The sequence below is a fragment of the Puntigrus tetrazona genome, chromosome 7, assembly GCF_018831695.1.
Source record: "Puntigrus tetrazona isolate hp1 chromosome 7, ASM1883169v1, whole genome shotgun sequence".
Classification (NCBI taxonomy): Eukaryota; Metazoa; Chordata; class Actinopteri; order Cypriniformes; family Cyprinidae; genus Puntigrus; species Puntigrus tetrazona.
This window is the reverse complement of record NC_056705.1, coordinates 28,475,480-28,495,830: the sequence shown is the minus strand read 5'-3', so window position 1 is coordinate 28,495,830 and position 20,351 is coordinate 28,475,480. Positions and strand designations below refer to the sequence as shown.

Genomic DNA, 20,351 nt, shown 5'->3' with positions numbered 1-20,351 from the left:
AAAAAAGAAGGAAAAAAAGCGGACAGGCTGAAGAGGGGCGTGAATAAACCAGCTCACTCGGACCCTAATTCATTTAGAAATTTGGATGTGATATGTGAAATGTGCATCCTAATAAGCGTGGTATATTGAAAACAATGTGCTCGTTTGAAGACTTACTTAATACTAGTTAATTACTAATTAATAGCACTATAGCTGTGACCAATACCGTTAACTGATTTAACACCGCTGCCTTTGTGGAAACCGAAAAAAAAGTCAAATGTACTATTTTGTGTAAATGTACTATTAACTTTTCTCATTTCAGTGTCAATTGCACAAAGGGCTGAAATCACACATTTTGTCGAAACTGTAGATTTGCGCTTTATATTGCGACACCAAGATATAACATTCTTACAAACAGCTGTAGTCTACTCCCAGAGTTCATATTTGTAGTCATTTGTTTTTATTGTGTGTGTGCGTACGTGCTTGTGTGTGTGTGTGTGTGTGTGTGGACAGAGAGACAGCACGGAAATAGCAGAGCGGCAGTGTGACCTCTGAGGTCGTTTCATTGTCGTGTTCTCTTTCTGGTCGAGATTCCCGCTGAACTACAAACATCGGTCAAAAGCCACAGAGCGCGTCCGGGGGCACAGACGTGGTCGTTAGAGGAGAAGTCGAGAAACCAGAGAAGGAGAAAGGGCGGGCGAATACGAAGATGGCGCTCATGAATATTAAATAGATCACGTGACAGCAAGGTTACCAAGATACGTCAGCGTTATCTAATTAATATTCATATGGTAAGCCTTCGTCATAAAATATGAAAGCATCAAAAGAACGTAACTCGGGGCTATTCCTTTTTTCAAACAGTATCCAAAATGAACAATAGTCTTTCTTTATGTCCAAATGATTACAATATGCGCGAAATATAAGGATTAATTTAGCTTGTGTAAAATGTCATTTTTTTGGATGGTTACTAACGCAAAATGTATTTGTCTTCAAAACAAAAGAAAAATATATTGAGGTTTCTTTCTTTCCTTATATTTAGGAAATGATGATAAAATGTATCGTTTACCTTATTTTCGTTTTGCCAATTCGCACTAATGCGATGCTATCATTTTAAGCCATTTTTGTTGTTTATGGGATGTTACATTTATAAGACATGCAGTCATAGGCTATATGATTATATACATACTGGTTTTATAAAAAAGTAGCCTCATGAATGCAAATTAATATATATATATATATATATATATATATATATATATATATATATATATATATATATATATATATAATACAAATATATTTAAATATATTTACAAATATGTGAAAGAAAAATAAATAAATCGCCCCTTAAAATGTTTACCTAATTGACGTAAACATTTACATATCCCTCTTTCTATGCTTTGTAATTTCCCTACTAAATTTGCCAGTGTTTGTGAACTATTTTGAAAATAAAGTTGAAGTGAACGGGAGTCCTCGCCATAGTAGGGTCGGTGATGTTGTGTACTGCGCAGCTGCTAGGCTACAGCGCGCGAGGCGACACTCCCTCATTCCGCCGCGAGCTGGACCGACTGAAGGATTCACCGGAACTTCAGCCTGTGCGGCTGTCACACTTTTAAATAGGGGTTCGGTCCAATATGGCGGAAGACGGATGGAAATACTGATGACAGTCCGAAAGATCGCCTCGATTTGTACGATGGTGAGTTTTTCCTCGCGTAAGTGAGTGTTGTCCCGTCCGCTGCGTCTAACCTGTGTTTGGATTAGCCTGCTAACAAGGCTAGCTCAACAGCTAACAGATAAACAACCGTGTCATGACATGGCAGCACGGCCACAAAAAGTTTGCACACCACTCTGCCCGGGTTTATAGACGCATTAGAAGTTTGCAGATGTGGTTAAACGGACTTTATAGCATTTTTTGTCAGATAATTTGATGTTCTGTTCAAGGGTCAAATGTATAGCCTAGCGTATTAGCGAGCGACACACAAATAATGTCCATGTCTGATTAGCCCGGCTGCTCAGCTTTATTTACCGTCAGATAATATCTGTCATGCGGATACTATATGTGTGTTTACGAGTGCTTTGTAAAGAGGAAGGGTGGGCAGGGTAACAGGCGAGGTCATGCACGAGACTACAGTTCCTGCTGCTGCTGCTTCTGTTGTTGTTATTGTTTTAACATTATTTGAAGGACACGACTAAAAACCGAGCTCAGTGTCTTTGTAATGCTGAAAAAGATTTCTTAAACCGTCACCGAGAACGTTCGCAGTAGGTCAGACAACCAACAAGAAATTGAAGATATGCTTTTTTGTTGTTGGAACTCAACATGTACAGTATTTTTGTAGTTACTGGGAGTTCTGTTAAAAACACAGCTGCTAGCTCGAGTTTGAGATTGAATTCGTATCTGTCAGTGAATCCTTTCAATAGCAAGGTATTTGTGAGACGACTTCCTTATTTGCCAGCAGATACTGATAAGCAGTTATAGAGATAAGATACACGCATTTACATTTTGTTGATTCTCTTAGCCACGTCGGGGTGCCGGTATGTACTATGTAAAAGAACTATGAATTATGTAAAAAAAAAAAATGCTGTTCATAAATGGAGAAAAATATATTGATGTATATTAAGCCTTACTATCAAGGTCAAGTGTTGATTTGACCTTATATGTAGTTGCTTTTTTAACAGATTGCCTGAGTCATGATGAATCAGATCCCATTCATGATTCATTTTCCCAGAAAAAAAAAATTACAATCTTTAGTTATTTAATTAATGTATTATTATGAATATTTTTTAAATGGTAAAATCTAAATTAAAATACTTAAGCACATAAAACAACAAGCCAATATCTATAGTTCCTGTTTTTGAAATGTATCTCTTGTGGTTAATTTAGTTTTTTGTTTAAAATAGAAAGCTTTATTGTTACTGCAGCAGAAATATCTCCTGTTACACCTCTTGCCATTGTGAGAAATATCTGCTCTATGCCTGCCCTGGAAGTGGGTTTTTGAATAAGGAGCTGGACAGTGGGGTGGCTTTTGGGCCAGAAAGCTTAAGAACCACCGACTTTTCAACATCTGAGAACTCATGCATTGTACTTCAGATACCGATACCACTTACAGCTCTGCCTCGACGTTCTCCCCTGGTGAAACAGAGTGGGTGCACTTGCCCAGCAACTGCATCCTGTTAATGCCAAGTCTGGCATCATTCTTCACAAACAGGATGTTCCTGTTAGTCTGCAATAGGTCCAGGGTGTTCCTAGTCACTTGTATTATTGAGACCCCGTGAGCAAAGATAACCATTGTGACTGTTCCCTGTAGGGCGCCAATGCCTCTGCTTTGGAAAAGGAGATTGGACCGGAACAGTTCCCTGTTAATGAACACTACTTTGGGCTGGTCAATGTAAGTTTATGTTATTGTGTTTGTCAGTGAATGTGCCATAAATAGAAGATGACTTTGCTGTATCGCTTTAAAATTTTAAAGCATTTTTTTTAGGTAATGTGCTTATGTAACCACTTAATGGCAGGTTTGGCAAGCATATATGAAAGGCAGCAAAATACAATAATAAAACCACTCCATATATCGAACAATGGTCTGCTTTTCTTCTCAGAGACATTAATTGCAGATACGAAACATTATATGTGCATGTATGTCACATACCTTTCATCAATCTTTGATCTGTTTTTTCTTCTTTTGCAATCTGGTCACTCAGTTTGGCAACACCTGCTATTGTAACTCGGTGCTGCAGGCACTGTACTTTTGCCGGCCCTTCCGGGAGAAAGTGCTGGCCTATAAGATCCAGCCGCGACGGAAAGAGAGCCTGCTCACCTGCCTGGCCGACCTCTTCAACAGCATTGCAACTCAGAAGAAGAAAGTGGGAGTCATTCCACCAAAGAAGTTTATCTCCAGGCTGAGGAAAGAAAACGGTGAGAAGAGATTCTGGGTCCTACGGCAAGCAAACCTCACTTATCAGTCTGACCGACGGAGTGAGGCCGTTAATGTGGGACAGTGGGAATGTTCTTCAGGTGCTTAGAGATCTGTGAATAGTTGCTGTACAGATAATATGCGTATTCTGATATATTTGTATGCATTCTAAATGTAAGCATGGATGTAAAGATAGACGTGTAGAGACGCTATCAAAAGTTTGAGGTGAGTATTTATTCCTTGAAGTTACATTAAAGACATTTATAGAGTTGTTTTGAACATTATATTTATCATAAATGTTAGTTTCAACCAAAAATGAAGCAGTACAATGGTTTTCAACATTGCTAATAATAACATACATTTGTATTAGGATGATTTCCAAAGAATCATGTGACACTGACTGGAGTAATGCCCCCTGAAAATTGTAATTGTAGGAACTGTAATAATATTTTTTTTGTTAGATCTGTTGTGAATGTGTATCATGGACACTGATTCTGCTTCAAGTCAGATGTGAAGTTATGTTACCATTCTCACAATTAAGTGAGCTTGATAGTAATACAGCAAGTGTTCTTATGGATTCAGTAATTACATTTGTTGGGCTGATTAAAACAATAACTCAGTAGTTCATAAGAGTCATTTGTCACTGGACACTGCTCATGCAGCCAGCAAAGACAAAACAATTTATTGTTGTATAATTTTGCTTTCACTGCAAATTAGAAACTGACATAAAATGTATTTTTTTTAATCACGGCACAGTAGATTTAGCTGTCCTTCTCGTGTATGCGTTGCTATTACGTTTTTTCACTGTTCATTTCTACTGCTTATTTATTAGACTTGCAGCTACCTGATGCTATAGGACTTTTTTTTTTGCTTACAGAGCTTTTTGACAACTACATGCAGCAAGATGCACACGAATTCCTCAACTACTTGCTCAACACCATTGCAGACCTGCTACAGGAGGAAAAGAGCCAGGAGAGACAGCAGAATGGAAAGGTAGTACAGAATGGTGGAAGTGGTAGTGGTAGTGGAAGTGGAAGTGGAGGAGGAGGTGGAAGTGGCAGCAGCACAGGAGAAGGGGAAACGGAGGAGAAAACCCAACAGACATGGGTGCACGAGATCTTCCAAGGCACACTGACCAATGAGACCCGGTGCCTGAACTGTGAAGCGGTGAGTCAGAGGAGCTGGAGTGAGTCATAAGTACCCTGAAAGGCTCTTGTTTTTATTAATGAGTTATGGGAAGAGGGAGTTTTTGGGAGTATGTTTTGTCTCTTTGACTAATCAGCATCTGGGGATTGTATAGATATGATGAAAGGACAGTTTTCAACAGTGAGGTCTGTTAAATGTTTGGATTGCAGAATATGTTAATAACTGTTTAGTAGATCTAAAATATAGGGGTGTGTTATAACTGTGATTATTTTATTTTTTGTTTTATTTATTTATTTTTTTAATTAATTTATTTTTTTAGGTATAAAAATGCTATTGGGATTTTAAAATGTGATTTGTATTATTATTAGGTTATTATTTGTTGCAATAATTTAATTATAATAATAAAAGCTTTAGGTTTGCGGTGCTTTTTGTAGGTCTGCAGCCCTGCACGATTTTGTGATCTATATATTAATATATTTATAAAATTATTATATGTAGACTGCAATTAAATAAATTACTAGTAGAGGTGTTTTTAAAAAAAAATTACTGTAAAAAGACAATAGTAATGTTTATTGATGTCTTTCAAATGTTAAACCATCAAAATAAATGCTTTGATGGTTTAACATTCGTAGGAAAACCATTTAGGCTTCTCTTTTGTTCCATTCCCAAATGTACATTATAAGCATCTCAAACTCAGAGAGGAGAAATAGCATTTACTGCTCATATTTAAAAAATAATGTAAAAGTAATGTAAACGGAACATAACACTATTTTCCATAAAATGAAACCAAGTAATTTAATTTGTTACTTTTTTAGGCAGTAACGTAATATTGAGATGCATGAAGTAACTTTTGCCAGCGCTGATCATAAGTGACTGTGTGTAAAAGAACACCGTCCTGTGTTCACTCATGGAACAAACATTTATTTAATTACATTGTTTTTCATATTTATTAAACATATTGATCAAACTCATTTTTCATTTGTTGATTTTGAAGGCTAGCCCATCACACACCTTTTATAACACTGATATTCCGCTGCATGCTGCTACTCTGCAGTTTGATATTACAGCATTGAAGTGTAGACAAAGAGGACATGGCCTAACTGTTTTTGGAGGGAGACTAGTCATTTTTAGACTAGCTGATTTTGATGGTATGCAGTCTTAGGATTTACAATCTCACAATGTGTCTCTTTCTCTACAGGTGAGCAGTAAAGACGAAGACTTCCTAGACCTTTCAGTGGACGTGGAGCAGAATACCTCCATCACACACTGTCTTAGGTAAAGCCACAAATATAACCGTAACAAATGTTGTATTGGTGCAGATTCTTTTTTTATTGGGAAGCTAATGTGATTTCTCTGCATTAACAGGGGTTTCAGCAACACAGAGACCTTATGTAGTGAATACAAGTACTACTGTGAGCAATGCAGAAGTAAACAGGAGGCCCAGAAAAGGTATGTAGTTCCAACAGACTGGCATAGCTCAAATTACTTTTGTTCTGGAGATTTCTGTAATGTTCACATCAAGCCTGATGCTATGGACCGTCCCCTGTCTATGTAGCATTTCCTTCCTTACTTCCTGAATGTATCTTGGCACCAAGAGAAAGATTTTAAACCCTGGAGCATTTAACAATTACTGTTGCTCAGGAAGTTGGCCAATAACGTGCAGTCCGAGAATGAAGATGTAATTTCAAGTTAAAATCGATCACGTCTCTCTTCTTTCTTACAGGATGCGGGTGAAGAAATTACCCATGATCCTTGCCCTGCACCTAAAGCGCTTTAAGTATATGGACCAGCTTCATCGCTACACCAAGCTCTCTTATCGTGTAGTCTTCCCTCTGGAGCTGAGGCTCTTTAACACCTCTGGAGATGCTACCAACCCCGATCGATTGTATGACCTGGTGGCTGTAGTAGTGCACTGTGGGAGGTAGGTTTCTAATGTCCGTTTAAAGGAATAGTTCACCCAGTGATGTAGATAAGTTTGATTCTTCATGGGAACAGATCTGGAGAAATTTAGCATGACATCGCTTACTTGCCAATGGATCCTCTGCAGTGAATGAAGACATCAGTGCCATCAGAAGGAGATTTTAAACAGCTGATATAAGCAACACAATAATCCACATGGCCATATAAACTGAAAACAAATGTAAGAATTTGTAAGAAACAAATCCATCATTCAGGCATTTTAGCACTTTCTGAACAAAATACCAGTCCATAATCCATAACAACACTTCCTCCAGTGAAAAAGTCTCTCACAACAAAATTCACTGACACATTTGTTTGCTTTACTTTGTAAACATTTGATTTGTGCAAAGCTCTCTCCTGATTCAGACAAGATTACTTTTTTCACTGAAGAATTCAGTATTATGGATAGAAGTATTCATATTTTAGCCAAAAGCAACAGTTTAATTTGACAGTTAATCTCAATGATTTTTTTTCTTTTTACAAGCAGCTTTCCATTTAACAAGATGTTAATTGTTAGGGTCATGTAGATTATTGTGCTGCTGTCACCAGCTATTTGATGGCACCCATTCACTGCAGAGGATTCATTGATGAGAAGTCTGACAAAGTCATTTTTTTCCCAAAGTAAATGTTTACTCAGTTGTAATTTTGAGTTACCACCGGTGTTTATTTTCTTGATAAAGGTTTGTGTATTAAGTTAAGAGCACAGTGCATTGTCTGTGTGGTAATGCTTAAAGCAGGCATGAAATAAAAATGTTTTCCTCCGTAAATCAATCTTCCCCTGAAACAAAAGTATTCTCTGTGGTGACCCAGAGATTCTTCTTCTTTTTTAAATTCATAGTGCTGTTCGTAAGTTGTTGTTATATACAGCTGCATCTCAATAATTTAGAATGTCGTGGTGCACACAGACTGAAGAAGTTTAAGTCTTTGGTTCTTTTAATTGTGATGATTTTGGCTCACATTTAACAAAAACCCACCAATTCATTATCTCCACAAATCGGCTAATCAACTCAAAACACCTGCAGGGGTTTCCTGAGCCTTCAAAATGGTCTCTTAGATCTAACAGTTGTCCAGAAGACAATCATTGACACCGTTCACAAGGAGTTTCACAATTTGAGCTGAATTACTGAAATAAACGAACTTTTCCACAACATTTTAATTTATTGAGATGCACCTGTAATCTACGAAGAAATAACATTTTACTTGTCACTCTTATATCATTCAGACAACTAACTGGTGAGATCACCACATCATGATAGATTATTTTGCAAATCGTGGATTATGAGGGGGATGGTTATTGGTTGTTCGCTTCACATATCTTCAGTATCAGTAGCTGTTTCTAACAGCAGACATTTGTACAATTGTACAAACAAAAAAAACATTTTAAATAAGTTTTAAACATAATAAACACAGAATAAATTAAAGACTAATGGTGGAATCGTATACTGATGGAATTAAATTTTATATTCCATAAGAAATGTTACATTGAACTACCAGCTGTTCTCTCATTGTAGATGGTTACAGTAGCAGCTGAAGTTATGTATGCTATATATGACATTGCCATTCCAAGAGTGGAGACTGCTTAAAGTCTATTACTTGTAATCTGATACAATAGGAATAAAGTCATGAATCAGAGTCATCTCGTTTAATATGTATTTCCCAGAGCACATTATACTATGTATAAACACGTTCATAAAGCAAAGTAGAGCTAGCAGGAATTACAGGAATTTTTTTTTTTTAAGTAATAATAAAAATAATTGTATTGAAGAAAAAAAAAAAATCATGTGGAAAATAATATGCACAGTCAGCACCAAATGGACAGAACGGCCAAACATGTATTGATGACCCAAGCTGATGCCAAAGTTTTGTGCTTTGTAGAGTGCCAGCAGTGCAAGCATTTTTATAATCTCTCATTTGTAGAAAGAAGACTTTAAAATTTGATCCTCAAGCTCATTCTTGTTAAGTACAACCGCAGTTGTCATCTGAAAAACTTTTACTCTACAAGTGCCACTCTGCTAGCCAGAAAAAAACGGAAGTGCGAAAAAAGCTAATTGTCTTTTGTTTCTGCTCATCACATCTTCTTATGTTTTGTATTTTGTAGTGGTCCAAATCGAGGTCATTATATCACTATAGTGAAGAGTCATGGCTTCTGGCTTCTGTTTGATGATGACATTGTAGAGGTAAGTCTGAGTATAATGGTTGCTTTACTTAATTTTGTGTTATTCCACTTTATATTAAAAAAAAAATCTGTGACATGCAGTCGGTATTCAGGGAAAATAATTTTGGGCCCAAAATAACGTACATTATTTTACTGAATAATATTATTGGCCCATAGGTTTCAATGGTGGTGCACATGCTCAGTCTTTGTTTTCAAAGAGGTGAAATCATTTTCAGAAGTACTACTACTTTTAAAGAAGTAGAAGTATCTAAAAAAATAAAATAAAACACCCAAGACCTTGAAGCAGCAGTTTCAGTTCAGCAAACCTGATTGTTTCTTCTTCCAGCTTTTATTACTGTGTGTTCATTTACACATTTAGTTTGCGCTGTTTAGTAATAAATGTATGATTTGCAGTCTAAGGAGTCTTCAAATCTAGAGCTTGAACAGTAGCGTACGAATGAACCTCCCCTGTCAGGTGATTTGCAGCTGCTGTTTATGCTTCACTAAGTGCTTGTCTGGAGTTGTCCTCACATTGACCCAAATACTTTTGAGTTCTCTGAATGAATTATTGGCGTAGTGATGCATTAATAAGACCAAGACTCTTTTATTCATTTGACAAGTTTCCCTTTGCATTTACACTTTTTTTTTTAAAGAATTATGTTTGTTGAAATTTACTAAAAAGAAAGCTTATGCGTGTTGTGATTCAACACCAGTTTTCCATTACATCCTTATGACCCTTCACTGTTTAGGTTTGTCTTACACTACTATCCTAAAAGTGTACCTTGAATCATCATGGAGTCACATTTTCCATCACCCGTGTGTACATTTATAGTATAAATCCATTTGGTTTTGACATACAGATGTAATTTTCCTTTGCTACACAGTAACCTTGACAAATATTTACACACATGTTGTGAACACAAACTCTCAGATGCTTCTCGGAACATGAAGTGGTTGTCATACCGTAAACATGGGGAAACGGCAGTCTTTTTATAAATACCCAGCACAGTGGTGGTGTAAGACACGGGATGTAGGAAGCAGAGGTCTTATCGAGCAGCGCTTAGCTCTGTTGCACGCTAAAGTCTTTGTGTTTTTTATGTTTTTTTTATTATTATTGTCATTAGTATTATCTTCCCAATTGCACATCTGGAAAAAGAAACTCAAGAGCTTTCTGGACAGAGAAAATTTCCCTTTACACAGCTTTAGAAGTCACTTAAAGGTGAATTGTGTCATTTCTGCGCCGCTAGTGACACCATGCAGACCTTTTTCTTATTGCTTGAGCTGTTGTCGTTTTGTTTTACCCTATTGTGATTCTCAAGTGGATTACATTTATGTTCTCTGTTGCTAATTGCGCAGATATCTTAGATATGCTTCGTCATTTGAAGGCATCCAAACCTGTTTCACTTTGCTCCCTTTGTGAAACAAAAGAATCGTTTAAATATTATCCATATTAATAATTAAATATTAATATAAATAAAATGCAGTGATAAAAAGGTTGTAATCAAAGACGCATGGTATTAGATTAGATTTCAAGTCAACCAACAGCACAAAAAGTAAAAACACCTTAACGGATGGGCATTAAGACCCATGGAAGGCCGCCATACCAGACCCATGTACAAATTAAAATGCTGCGATCCAAAACATTGAAACTGTTGACGTGAGCTATTTGTCTTATCGCCATAATGTTTTAAAATCACCTGCTGCCGATGCATCACGTTTACATTTTAAGCATTTATTGGTTGATTCCGTGATGTTCCAATAATATCATGCATCCCTAGGTTAAATAACCAACGGCTCATTCCCCAGCTCACCCGTCCCTTTAGAGAAGCTACGCCGGCCTATACGGAACTACCTTTAATTTATGCTTTTATTCACATACGAAACCGATTAATGCACATACATAGTGCACATCAAATATGATAAACTGAAGAACAAACTTGCTTGTTTAACATGAGAACCACATTCAGATGTTTCGTGCAAGCATGTTTGAGCTAGAGATTTGTTTTCATGCATAAAACAATTTCGAAATGAAAGCACCAGCTTAATAAGCTTGCCTTTTATATCCAGTTATGTATCTGTTTCTCTTTTTGGTCCCCACAGAAAATAGATGCCCAAGCGATTGAGGAATTCTACGGTCTGACATCGGACATCTCCAAAAACTCTGAGTCAGGGTATATACTCTTCTATCAGTCTAGAGACTGAGCTGGCAGGAGTGACTGACAGAATGGGAGGGTGTGATTTGTGAGAGACAGGATCAGGCAGATAGGGAGGCTTGGGCTTTGTTGACACAGCTCGGCCCCCTGCTCCATCCCCTCTCAGTCAAGTCCCTTTTCATCCAGGCTAATCAGTGGAGCTTTGCACCAAGAGCATCAGTCAGGCCCCAGACAGGAGCAGTCGATGCCAGAGTGACCTGGACACAGCACAGTAATCACCAGGCAGAAGTAATCGCCGTCTGGCTCGCCGTCGTCTCACTCGCCTGCTTTGTGTTGCTCAGCACACACAAAAACGCACACATACACACGTGAAATGAGCTACACGTACGTCTTGAAGGCCTGAGAACGGACACTGTACAAACTTTTTTTTTCTTCCCACCACACACAGTTACAAGGTTCATTCGGATAATCTGGTTCACTTCACATTAGCTGGGTGGCGTGTCATGATTTACGTTGTGGCACAAGGTCACGATCAGCCCAGAAAGCCGGTGGTTTGTTACCCTCAGAAGTTCATCTGCAGTGTCAAACATGACACGTCACGCTACATCCGTATTAACCAGCTAGTTATAAATGCGTTGTATGCAGAACCAGTAGCTCATGTTGTCAGTGTAGTAGAGCTGCTCCATCCGAATAGATAAAGCTGGCCAGGTTTAAATTAGCTTGAACGGGATGAGCATTTTTTTTTTGTCGAGAACTTAACGAGTGATTTCGTGTAGGGCCTGGGGATCGATGGGTGCTCTGCTCTCTTAAGCAGAGGGGATTGTGGTTACCAGAGTAGTGCTTGTATAAAGGATGTAGCTTGGCTTAAGAATGCTCCTTCAGTATTCATTGAATGTAAAACATTCTGCCTGTTCTTGTGCACTGCAAGCGAGTGCGCAGCTTGATTGTGTCATATAGTGCACACTTAATAGTGCACTAACTGTAAAGCGGAGATGGAGATAGAAATTAGGGCTTTATATTATTCAGAATATAAGTTAAAGCTCATAAATGCCTATCGTATTGAAACCAAAAGCTGCACACGTTTCCAGTCATGTTTCATTAACACTGTGGCGCTGTGAGATTGACTGAAATGAATGCGGACTCATTCAGTTTAGCCATTAAACAGTAGAAATGTTGGGTTATTCAAAGATAATGTGGCTCTGGCCTCCATTATAACGTCTCCTGATTCATTAAGCGATTGAATTGGCTGCATCTATTCGGTTTAATCTCAGTAATTCTCTAGATCTCTGTCATCTCCTCTACCCTCTTAGTTAATAACGTTTTAACTCGGTATAGACCTAGATGGTAAGTGAAGCACAGCCAATGCCGAAATGCGGTCTTGGCTCTGTCTGTAAATGTCGGGTTTCAGCTACGACTTGGCTTAGTAATAGTTAGATTGGTTAAGGGGACTCAGTAAAGGATTGTTTGTAGTTTGTGGATGTTGCACGGCCAGAATGATGAGCCATTTCTCCCAGTTCACTCGTAGCTAGCAAATATTTACAAGACAACTAGGCCACCCTGCAATTAGTCGAGGTTTATAGACAAAAAGTAAACGCACCCAGCAAGATTAGGTATTGAATCTTGAAGTTGAAGAGCACATGTTAGCGAGGTACCACAGTTAAATATTTAAATTTTTGCTTTAAAGAGTTTAAAACACACAGTTGCCTAGTCTGTTGGTCCTAATCAACTTCTCTCCCAACCAATTAGTTTTGATTATAAAGGATAGTATACGATTGAAAAGGTGTTTTTTTTTTTATGTATATTTCAGGTTTCCTTTGTAAACTACACTGGTTTTATTTGATTGTTGGTTTGACAAAAATGCGCTTTAATCAGTGAGGGGTCAAAACTGACAGTGCTGCTTCCTATTATTCCATTCATCCTGTAAGGTCTACTTGGTAACAATTCATGCATGCTATAACAACTCAGTTATAAAGCATGTATAAAGGTCTTATAAAGAAGACAACACGATGTCTGTAAAGAGGTTTAATCTTCTCACTGGTCAGTTAACCTGCTGGCATTGCGTGTCTTAAGTAGACTGAGCTATATGTTGAAATGAACTGACATATGGTGCCATGTCATGTAAATCACACATTTACACATGCTATGTAAGAGTGTTTGTAGATGTGTCGTCATCATCACAGTTGAATTAAGGCTTGTCCAAGCCAAGTTAACTGGATTATTTTATTTTTGAAATTGGCGTGTGATCTAGTAATTAAGGGGGAAGGGATGTTTCGTTTATTTGGGTTCTTTTATTTCATGATTTTATTTATGTGTAATTATAAATGTTATATTAACTTTTCTTTGACATTCTCATTTTTATACATTTGCTAATTTGTCCCTTATCCGGACACCAGATCTTGTAATGTTGTGTGAAGAGATAGTTGAAGCAACAAAAATGTAAGGGTGATAATGTTGGAATTACCAGATTAATGCTGCAATCTTGAGAAACAGTTAATGCACTGATCACAGAGTATTTTGGCATTAGCAGACAGACATAAACTACATCAAAACACGAGACAAACACAAGCTAATGCTACGTCACGCTAACGTTAGTTGTGTTTCATTCGCCCCTTCCCATAACATTGTAATAATGTTTATTCCATACTGGTCTTGAAAAAAAAGTGCACTTTCGATAAAGCAATGTACAAATTGTAAACCAGGTGAATAATCTGGTTTTGGAGTGGAGTGGACAGCGTGGATGAAAGATGGGACTGGATCACCCTGTCCCAAATAAAAACAAACAAAAACACATCAACCACCTCCAGAGGGGTTCATACGGTCTCTTGTTTCTTTATGATGTCAATAAACCGGGCAACGCCCATGTGGTTTTCAGCAATCATAGCTTGTGCCATCATGGAACAACTTTGTAGAAGGTACATTTTCACAAAAATATTATTTGCAAACCCCAAGGATAAAAAAAAAAAAAAAAAAAACACATGGTCTCATTATGGTTTAGTAAATTTCATGCTTCACTGTTTAGAGACTGAAAACGTCATGACGTGCATTTTGTAGTTTTTAATTTAAATATTAATATTGTAGTTTTGTGTGTGTTTGTGAAGTCGTCAATATTACGTCATTTTTTTCACACTAGCAATATGTATATACTGTATCTGCATTATTGTAAAGTTAGGTTTTGGTAGGTACTTTAGGGCAGACGTTAACGAAATACAATAATGTACTCTGACAGGTAGCAAATTTAAAGTGTTTTTGTGATTTTGCGTCACAGCTTACTCGAAAAGACTACAGTCAGCCTCGTTGGCTCCCGCCTGGTTACTCTAATAGCGTGGTGTTGTTCAGTGGTGCACAAATTGACTAATTTAAATTGAACTAAACTAAACATCAATCATTTAAGAGCTGAGACCAGCAACGAATAAACGGCGACAGCGTTACGGCATTCAAAAGGTGGATAGATTTGATGATGGAAAAAATAATAGCCGTTTGGGTAGAGCAGTGAGTGCTTCTCTTTGTTGGGCAGATAAGTTGATGAATAATTATGTACAGTTCTCTGTAAAAACTCACCTCTATCGTCGAGATGGTGATCCACATTGATGCATTGCATTTTGTAACATCACTGTGTTATCAGTATTTAAAATAGTGAAGCTAATGCTAGACAAAGTAGCACTGAATGCACCTTTAAAGTTATTACATAATTGGAAGATTATTTAAAAATAAGTGGATAAAATCATGATAACAATAAAAAAGTCAAAAAATGATTTATAGTAAATGAGGAGTAGAGAAACTACCTTGATCAAAGAAGGCCTGGCTCCAACTCAATAGATATTTATATTTTCTGCCGTCAAAATGGCTATGCTCTCTATGAAGAGTTACATTTTTGTTGAAAGAAACCCTACAGGATCTATTTAATGTCAATGCAATGTTGAGGCCAGTAAATACCACCCCCGTGTGGCTCAGGGATGCCATGAGTTCAGAGCGCCATCTCCAAGTGGTCAAAAGTTATCAAAACATCTTATTCTTCCAAAAACATCTTCCATTTCACTTAATTTTTTTCAGACTGTGAATGGTCGTTGAAGAAGTTTTGCAGCGAAGGGCTTCTTCTGAGAACAGGTATCTGAAAAGCAACATGTAAAACATTTAAGGGCACAAATTCATTAATTCAAAACAAAAAGAACTCAAAACTACCAAAATGTAACATAAACACTTTATTTAAAAAATATAATGCATTACTATATGTAAAAGATTCTGTAATGGTAAAGACCAAGCCTCAGCCAGCTGCCACTATATCAGAAAATAGCCAGATGGGGAACTTCAGAAAGCTTTGATGCTACTGTAAACAAATATAAGAGATTTCAGCCTTTAAAATGTGGACTATTTTAAAAGTGCCCACTGAGTTCATGTTGAGGATTCAATATATATATATATATATATAGAAAGCTGCTTTCTATTTAGATTATAACCACCTATGCTATATTTACATTCTATAGTCTGAGGTCTGTATCTTGATAAAATACACTGTTCTGGCAGGTTTATAACGATTCTCTTGATCTAATGTGTTCTGAAAAACCGTCTTGTTCTAAAGGAGTGGGGTTATTTAAGGTTATATCATATAAACTGTATAGCGTCCACAGATACATTATTTCTGTGTGTGTATCTACTGCCAGTTCTCTCTCTACAATCTTACGGGTCCACACTCAACCCCCCACACTACATCTGTTCACCTAGGAGTCAAACTATAGTCTCTGAGCCTGACACCTTGCCAGTGAAAAAGTCCCAGAAGTTGCTTGGCGGTTTGCTGTCGTCTGACGTGGTGGACGAGGCGTTGGAGCTCTGTCGTACCCAGATGCCTCTCTCTCTAGGACTCTGTGGTTGAGAACCGCTGTCCTGCCGTCCCAGACTGAAAAGAAGGCGCTCCTCTGAGCACGTGTGCCTTGAACCGCCTTGCCTTTGCTCCTGGAGCTCTCGCTCTTCACTCTGGGCATTAGAGGAGGACTGGGAGAGACTCATCAGGTTGTGATGGGAATGAAACTGTCTCATTTTACCAATGGATTTGGGTGGGATCTCAGAGGAACCTGTCGTAGACACGCACAAGTACGGAACATACAAGATTTTAAGGAATTAATACTTTTATTAGATTGCATTAAATTGCTAAATAATTATATTTCCAATAAATAGTGTGCATTTGGGCAATTTATGAAAGTTCCACAAAATATTAAAGGGATAGTTCACCTAAAAATGTCCTTAATTCTGTCCTTAATTACTTAATTTAATAATTCTGAGAGCAGTCTGACCCGTTGCATAGACAACAACACAACTATTAACATTCAATGCCCAGAAAGGAAGTGAGGACATTGTTAAAAGGACATGTCATTGTGACATCAGTGCATCAGCAGAAGTATTTTATCTGTTTTTTCTTTCCGGACAAAAAGTATTCTTGTAGATTCAGAATATTACGGTTGAACCGCTGATGCTGATTTTAATGCTGCTCTTATTACCTTTCTAGGGCTTGAATATGGTAATTCTTGTTGCTGTCTATGGAGGGTCAGAAAGCTCTCAGATTTAATTAAAAAATGTAAAGGTGTTGTTGGTAATTAATGATTTTTTTTTTTTTGGGTGAGCAAGACAGCTGTTTTCAATGTCATTTAGCAGTTACAAACATAATGCTTTTTGAGTACCAAATAAAAATATAAGAATGATTTCTCAAGGATCATGTGACACTGAAGACCGGAGTAATGTCTGCTAAAAATTCACAGGATAAATTGCATGTTAAATATTATAATAATGTGAAAAAACAGCTATTTTAAAATTGGATGATTTCAGAGTAACACTGTTTTTGCTGTATTTTCAAAAAGGAAATGCATAATAAAAGCATATAACATCGACCCCCAAAAGTCGTAGAGGAGCTATATTTTCACAATTGCAAAAAAAGTGATAGATATTATTTCTGGACTGACCACTGCGAAGAACGCTGCACTACTCACGTTTCCTGTTGGTGTTAAGATGAAGAACATTGAGGAAGACCTCACTGCTCAGACTTCCTATGGCAGATGTCTCTGGGTAAAGAGGACACAGTGGTTCCAGGGATGAAAGATCATCACTGGACTGACCCACAGAGTCCAGAGATGCCTGTGTGTCCCTCCTTCCACCGGAGTCTGTCTCCATCGTCAGGCTGCTACTACTGCTCTCACAAAGGAGAGATGCAAATATTGGTGTTTGGACAGTGGCAATTATTGTGGTTTTATCTGTGTAATTAGGCACAGTAAACATAAGGTTAAAATGGCAGCCTTTAATTTTGGGTAATTAACCATGTAAACATGTAAAGCGTCCTTTGAATAGACAAAGAGAAAGATTGTATCTACAGTTCTTCAGGTTAAATTCGATTATGGAGTCCTTCCACTTCTTCAACCGCCATAAAAACAAACATCATACACTTGTCATAAAATCATAATCCTAAGCTTTATCTAAAATGTCATTTGCTCAAACATTGATTCATCTTCTATGAATCATAAAAATATTAGTGCTTTTGAACCCATCGTCTTGAGATTGTAGTGCCGCGATTTTTTTTTAAAGCTTATTTTAAAGCTGTGCTGTAAATGAACTGTGCTCATAAACGACGTTTGAGATAGTGGAGGCTTGGACTTGGAAACAGCATCCGACAACTTCATGAGTGCAGTGTTTCATGGGAGTGGGAGGGCATAAAGGAGCCGTTTTCAAGGGATTCAAGGGTAATATGGTTTTTCCACAAAGAACAGCAACAATGTACACCCATGGCAATCACGTAACAATTTTTTTTGTTAACAGTAACAATTTAAATAATTAAAAAAAATGAATTTGCAGTTTTACACTTCAAATAAAATCCCACATTCCCACATATTGATATGATTGTTGTATTAGAGGAGTATATTGGTCGGAAAGCGGACCTGAGTTTCCTGCGCAGCAGATAGTCAATGACATCAGGGTCCGTCTGAATGAGGCTCATGAGCACCTCCTGCTGAAGATCAGCAGACACCTGCAGGTGAAATGAAAGCTCTCACTCAGATAACGCTCGCTCTATTAGAATATGAATAAAGAAGAGAATTCAACAAAGTCATCTTTCAAGCACTGCACGTGCAAAGTTACAGTTCATATGTAACCTTCTTTCATCATTTATACACAAACTTTCTTCCACGGAAGAAGAAATTCTGTGCTGGTGGCGCTTTGAATGTGACATCTATTACACGGAAAAGAGTAGTGAAACTGTTTCAACATTTCTCCTTTTGTGCTCCATATAGATGAAAGAAAGTCTTAAGTGTGTTTCTTTTTTTAAATGACCTTTTCATTCAGTGGTATTCACCCTCTACTGTCTATAATCCCTCAGCTCTCACCATGAAGAGATGTTGGTGGTTCTGGATGAGCATCAGGGTGACGGAGATGACAGCGGTGCTGTCTTCTATGCCCAGAGCTTGAGGGCTGAGCTCTCTCTCTGATCCTCTCTCTTTCTGCAGGAGATTGGGCCCGAAGATCACTGCCAGGTTTGCTGCTGTCATCTTATTACCTGAGATCTAATCACAACACCAATTTAAAAACAGGTCAGAATTTTTGATTTAATTTAAAACATTTCATTGCACTTTTGTGGTGGGGCTGTCATATGTATCATAGTTATTAAATCTGGCACTGCCAGTTACACAGTAATGGCTTGTTGGTTTTCTTTCTTTCTTTTGTATATGTGTGTGTGTGTGTGTGTGTGTGTGTTGTGTGTGTGTGTGTGTGTGTGTGTGTGTGTGTGTGTGTGTGTGTGTGTGTGTGTGTTTGTGTGTGCGCATGTGTGTGTGCGTGTGTATGTGTGTGCGTGTATTTGTGTGTGTGTGTTTGTGTGTGTGTGCGTATGTTTGTGTGTGTTTGTGTGTATGTGTGTGCATGTGTTTGTGTGTGTGTGTGTGTGTGTTTGGGTGTGTGTGCATGTGCGTGTGTTTGTGTGTGTGTGTGTGCATGTGTTTGTGTGTGTGTGTGTTTGTGTGTGTGTGCATGTGCGTGTGTGTGTGTGTGTGTACTAAAGAGCAGTGTCCAGTTTATCAATGCATTGCCAAAGGTTTTGCTGTAACAAAAAAAAAACATATATAAAATAAAATGTGTACTGTATATAATTATAAAATATGATTTATTAAATGTGAATTGGAACCTGCTTTATTTGCTTTTAGAGAGCTGTGTGCAAAAGAGACCACGATTGGAATCCACTAATTACAATTAGCAGAAAAAAAAATGAACACACTTTAAAAATCAAGCTCTGATATCACCACTCATTATAACACACTAAAGGAAACTGCTTAACCACTGATCTGTATGAGATAAAAATCCCTGTCATTTTTTACAGATTATAAATGCTCTCGTAAAACTGCTTGCCATGGCGAAACTCTGTCCATACCTCCTGCTGGTTTGGCCCGATGGAGCTGTTTGCGTTCTCCTGCACTGTATGAAGAAGCGTCAAGAGCCTCAGCAGGGTGTCACAATTACAGGGCGGCAACAAGTACAACAACTGCTGCAGGTATGTGAACTGATCTGCCCCCCTCAACACTGTCAGACGAACACAAAACATCTTGTAAGGTGAGCATATTTCATAACAGTTGACACAATAAAGAGAAGCGTGTTGGATATTGCACAGTTCAGTTGTGTGCCCTGATGCCTGTGTAATAATATAAATGTTAAATGGTTTGTGAATGCCTGTCTCTGTAACTGTAAGCTCATACGGTTAGCGTGCAGGAAGGCCCGGTAGAGTTCCCGTGGTAACAGAGGGTCAGGCATGTCCCTCAGAAACTCCTTCAGTAATGCAGCCACGTCATGAACGCTGTGCTCCTCGTCTAACGAGACATCTATCCCCATGTCAAAGTCCTCGCGCAGCTGAAAACACACAAACATCATCCAACAAACATGCATCCTTTGCCTTTACAAACGCAGTATGATACTAACATACAAATCACAGTCAGTCATGACAACAAGGCACTAGGGTCGGTATTAAATAACATTCACTGGATAAAAGTTATACTGTCAGCATTGTTGCTAGTGTCAATATGAAAGACAGGG

General features: G+C 37.9%; 2 protein-coding genes across 3 annotated transcripts in view; one reads left to right on the top strand and one right to left on the bottom strand.

The window, feature by feature from the left end:
- Nucleotides 1–1,501: 1,501 nt before the first annotated feature.
- usp12b (ubiquitin specific peptidase 12b) lies at nucleotides 1,502–14,090 on the top strand. Its single transcript, XM_043243391.1, has 9 exons — nucleotides 1,502–1,675; nucleotides 3,285–3,365; nucleotides 3,676–3,889; nucleotides 4,765–5,054; nucleotides 6,232–6,308; nucleotides 6,399–6,482; nucleotides 6,757–6,954; nucleotides 9,091–9,169; nucleotides 11,248–14,090. Exons 1-9 carry the CDS (start codon nucleotides 1,628–1,630, stop codon nucleotides 11,347–11,349), a joined length of 1,173 nt encoding a protein of 390 aa, XP_043099326.1. The 5' UTR covers nucleotides 1,502–1,627; the 3' UTR covers nucleotides 11,350–14,090.
- Nucleotides 14,091–15,103: 1,013 nt separating this feature from the next.
- The window catches only part of arhgap36 (Rho GTPase activating protein 36), a 33,193-nt gene continuing 27,945 nt past the window's right edge, over nucleotides 15,104–20,351 (bottom strand). For both annotated transcript variants that reach the window (XM_043243389.1, XM_043243390.1), the window contains exons 7-13: nucleotides 20,018–20,168; nucleotides 19,696–19,844; nucleotides 18,659–18,835; nucleotides 18,215–18,303; nucleotides 17,276–17,472; nucleotides 16,050–16,366; nucleotides 15,104–15,408 (exon numbers count right to left, since the gene is read on the bottom strand). In XM_043243389.1, the coding sequence (XP_043099324.1) occupies nucleotides 15,337–15,408; nucleotides 16,050–16,366; nucleotides 17,276–17,472; nucleotides 18,215–18,303; nucleotides 18,659–18,835; nucleotides 19,696–19,844; nucleotides 20,018–20,168 (1,152 nt within the window). In that variant the 3' untranslated portion in view covers nucleotides 15,104–15,336. The remainder of the gene's footprint in view (nucleotides 15,409–16,049; nucleotides 16,367–17,275; nucleotides 17,473–18,214; nucleotides 18,304–18,658; nucleotides 18,836–19,695; nucleotides 19,845–20,017; nucleotides 20,169–20,351) is intronic.

Bases quoted from the DNA above. Each gene is read 5' to 3' on its own strand.
- usp12b (XM_043243391.1), top strand. From the start codon at position 1,628: ATGGAAATACTGATGACAGTCCGAAAGATCGCCTCGATTTGTACGATG. The intron at 1,676-3,284 runs GTGAGTTTTTCC...TGTTCCCTGTAG, and splicing joins TCGCCTCGATTTGTACGATG to GGCGCCAATGCCTCTGCTTT. The intron at 3,890-4,764 runs GTGAGAAGAGAT...TTTTGCTTACAG, and splicing joins CAGGCTGAGGAAAGAAAACG to AGCTTTTTGACAACTACATG.